Here is a 4,302-nt window from a genome sequence, read left to right as displayed (position 1 = left end):
AAAAAAAAAAAAAAGAAAAAAAAAAAAAAAGAAGCATGTTCAAACGTTATGACTTAGCCAACCGAGGCATTGACGTTCGTAAAAATGGTTTACTGATCTTTAACTTCTCCCTAACACTACAAGAAAATAGCTTAGAACTGACAGGCATATCTGTCAGATAGCCGTCAGAAACACCTATTACTGACCAAAAACCGATGGAAACTTCCATCGGATCTAGATTGTGTTTTGCCTTTAAAGAATCTGACTGAATCTTCCTAGGAACCTTTCTCGAATAATCTTATGCGTTTTGCAGAAAGACGTAAGTGTCATCATTACCTTTGATAACTTATCTAAACCATTGTTGAATACTCAAATCATATATGATCGGAAGCAATTATTAATACAGTAAACCTAATTCTAATCGTCTCTTTTGGATATGATAACATAAAGGAGGTAAGATTGAATTTGCTGATTTCTACATGCTACATGAAGAATGGGCAAAAGTCATAATGCAAGAATGAATTATAAGAAAACGAAGACGTACTTCACAGCAATTTATTATTTGTTTATCGATAATCAAGTATCAAAAATTATTCTAATAACAAAATTCTCCAATTTTCTTTAAAATAACTAACTCATTGCTAAGTATTTTTAAACTGAAATCCATAAAAGAAAAGGCATATATACTGAAGAGTTCCAGCTCTACAAATACCTTAATCCGAATCCTTACGTTTAAAGCGATCATTACCCTAATATCTAAGTACTTCACATGCGCTTAATCTATATTAGAAGAATCTGACAATATTGATAGAAGTATTCTAGTTGTCACCTTGGGCGATGAATAATATTAATCAAAAGAGAAGACTTTTATCTAATAAAAAAAAAAACGACTACAACTTGTAATTTTTTTTCACGTTCTTTCAAAGAGAAAGCATATCATATTTGCTACTAAAACAGAGCACGATAATACATTGATTCTTGACAAAAAGATTAGTCTGCTTCATTTGTCTCTGCACTTTGAGCAACCATGGCAGCACTAATCACACTTGACCTTCAAACAAGCTTCATCTTCATCTTCTTATGTCTCTTCTCACTTCTTTGTTACTCTCTCTTCTTCATGAAACCAAAGAACTCACGAGATGGCCGTGGTCTTCCTCCGAGCCCTCCTTCTCTTCCGATCATCGGTCATCTTCACCTCATTCTCATGTCCACTTTAACCCACAAGTCTTTTCAGAGACTCTCATCCAAGTACGGACCTCTTCTCCATCTCCACATCTTTCACGTCCCCATAGTCCTAGCCTCCTCGGCCTCAGTGGCCTACGATATCTTCAGGGACCAAGACGTGAATGTTTCCTTTCGGAGTTCCCCTCCGATTGAAGAGTCTCTCTTACTGGGATCGTATAGCTTCATCAGCGCTCCCTATGGAGATTACTGGAAATTCATGAGGAAGCTGATGGTTACAAAAATTCTTGGACCGCAGGCACTCGAACGTTCGCGAAGGTTCCGTGAAGATGAGCTTGATCGCTTTTACAAAGTTCTGGTTGACAAGGCAGTGAAGAATGAGACTGTTGAGATCGGTGAGGAAGCAGCGAAGTTCAATAACAACACCATCTGCAAGATGATCATGGGAAGGAGTTGTTCTGAGGAGAATGGTGAGGCGGAGAGAGTCAGAGGCTTGGTCACCGAGTCGATGGCCTTGACAAAGAAAATTTTCTTGGCCACCATATTTGCAAAACCGCTTAGGAAGCTTGGGATCTCACTGTTCAAAAAGGAGATTATGAGTGTTTCCCACAAGTTTGACGAGCTGCTGGAGAAGATTCTTGTGGAACACGAAGAGAAATTGGAGGAGCACCATCAAGGTACTGACATGATGGATGTGTTGTTGGAAGCTTATAGAGACGAGAACGCAGAGTATAAGATCACAAGAAACCATATTAAGTCCTTGTTTGTGGTAAATGTTCTTCTCTTTAGGTGGGTTGTTTTGTAAGCCAAATACCATTGGTTTTATTGACTAACAAATGTTTGTTACTATAGGATCTTTTCATTGCAGGTACTGACACCTCATCGACCACTATACAGTGGATCATGGCTGAGCTCATTAACCATCCCAAGATTCTTGAGAGACTAAGAGAAGAACTCGATTTTGTTGTAGGGAAAACAAGGTTGGCTCAAGAAACTGATCTACCAAACCTTCCTTACTTGCAAGCTATAATCAAAGAAGGGCTAAGATTGCATCCACCTGGGCCTCTCGTGCCAAGGACACTCCAAGAAACGTGTGAAATTAAAGGGTTTCACATACCAGAAAAGACAATAGTTATTGTTAATTCCTATGCTATAATGAGAGATCCTGATTTTTGGGAAGATCCTGAGGAGTTTAAACCAGAGAGATTTTTAGGTTTTTCAAGATCAGGGCAAGAGGACGAGAAGAGAGATAAATTCCTAAAATACATTCCTTTTGCCAGTGGAAGGAGAAGTTGTCCTGGAACAAATCTAGCTTATGTCTCTGTAGGAACCGCGATTGGAGTTATGGTGCAACGCTTTGATTGGAAAATAGAAGGAGAGAAAGTCAACATGAATGAGGCTGCTGGAACAATGGTGTTGACCATGGCTCAACCTCTTAAGTGCACTCCTGTTCCTCGAACCCTAACCCCATTACCTTCCTAGTTCTTTACTTTGAGATGTAAGCTGGTTTACTACTGTTTTTTTGTTTTTTTTTAACTAATCTCGTGATAAATCAAACATGTGATATGATTAAGTTTTAATTCCTAATCACTCATGCCACAAGTGCTAAACGATCTTAAACCATGGATAAAAACAAGTCTTCCTAATCACTCTTAAACCATGTTACGGAGAAAGCTGCATCATAAAATTATTTGTCGTAGGAACTATTCATCATAATCGTGTAAATTGCAGGTACTTGAATACCATCATTATAAGATAAAGATCAAATAACGAGCATGATGATGTAATTGATGACCAATACTGTAAAAAAACAAAAAAAAAAACACTTGAGAAATTTATCCAGGATAACCTCAATAACTATTATAACCCAATTAATTTTTTATTCCCTAGATAACTCACATTTTGTGTCCAGATTTTTTTTAATTCCAAATTTACTCTTAATAAAAATTTGATTTTAAGAAAATAAAAAGTTGGTATTAATTTCTCTTTAAATTATTTTAAAATTACAATCAAATTAATTTTAAAAAAATCCCAAAACTATAAACAAATTATTATTATGTTATTGATTTTTAATGTATATATACAAACTCGTACTGATCTTCTCTCCCATAACTTTACAAGAAGAAAGCTTATTTTTATTTCTCCATCTAAGATCCTTATCCTTTGTTTAATTTTCTTTTTAATTATCTTTTTTATTTTATTTTCTTCTGATTCTTAAAGCCAAAACAATTATTACTTATTCGCATTTATCTTTCGACTTAGTTCCAACATAATCTAACGGATCAAAAAGCTAATCGGCGTAAGAATTTTTCGGTAAAAGATTGTTCAATAGAGTCGGTGATCGTTGAAAAAGACTGGCAAACCAACTCGTCAAAATTATTTAGAAGTTTGCCAAATCTTCTGAATTTACTTTATATATCTGTCAAATATAATTTACAAGTCAAAAACAAATTTATAGGTCTACCAAAAATGAGCCAAATGTTAGTAGACTAAATATAAACCCAAATGTTAGTAGACTAAATATAAGTCTGCTGGAAAAACAAAAAAAAAAAAATCTGCAGATTTTTTTCAGCTCTATCACTTTCAGCAGACCAAATGTAAGTCTCATGATTTAATTTAAGAAGTCTGCCAAAAATATGAATAATTTTTTATCATTATTCCGAGTGTTTGTAGACTAAATAAAAATCTAGTGGAAGAATCTAAGAAATCTGTTAAAAATATACAGATTTTATGCATGTTTATCAATTTCAGCAAACTAAATATAAGTCTGATGCTTAAATTTTAGAAGTCTACCGAAAATATGCAGATTTTTGGTGAGTCTGCCAAATATTCGCAGACTAGTTATCAGTCTGGTGGAAGAACCTAAGAAATCTGTTAAAATTACGCAAACTTTATGCATGTCTATCAATTTCAGCAGACTAAATGTAAGTCTGATGCTTAAATTTAAAAAGTCTGCCAAAAATCTGCAGTTTTTTTGTTAGTCTGTCAAATATTCGCAGACTAATTATAAGTCTTGTGGAAGAACCTAAGAAATCTGTTAAAATTACGCAGACTTTATGCATGTCTATCAATTTCAGAAGACTAAATGTAAGTCTGATGCTTAAATTTTAAAAGTCCACCGAAAATATGCAGATTTTTTGT

The 4,302-nt window shown here is 34.6% G+C and overlaps 1 protein-coding gene across 1 annotated transcript; it reads left to right on the top strand.

Annotated features, from left to right (window-relative positions):
• Positions 1,001-2,643, top strand: LOC104733631 (cytochrome P450 705A5-like). Its single transcript, XM_010453201.2, has 2 exons — positions 1,001-1,930; positions 2,014-2,643. The coding sequence occupies exons 1-2, from the start codon at positions 1,007-1,009 to the stop codon at positions 2,641-2,643; spliced, it is 1,554 nt and encodes a 517-aa protein (XP_010451503.1). The 5' UTR covers positions 1,001-1,006.

The sequence above is a fragment of the Camelina sativa genome, chromosome 12 (genome assembly GCF_000633955.1).
Source record: "Camelina sativa cultivar DH55 chromosome 12, Cs, whole genome shotgun sequence".
Classification (NCBI taxonomy): domain Eukaryota; kingdom Viridiplantae; phylum Streptophyta; class Magnoliopsida; order Brassicales; family Brassicaceae; genus Camelina; species Camelina sativa.
Note: the sequence above shows the minus strand (reverse complement) of the source record. Positions and strands in the feature narration are given on the sequence as shown.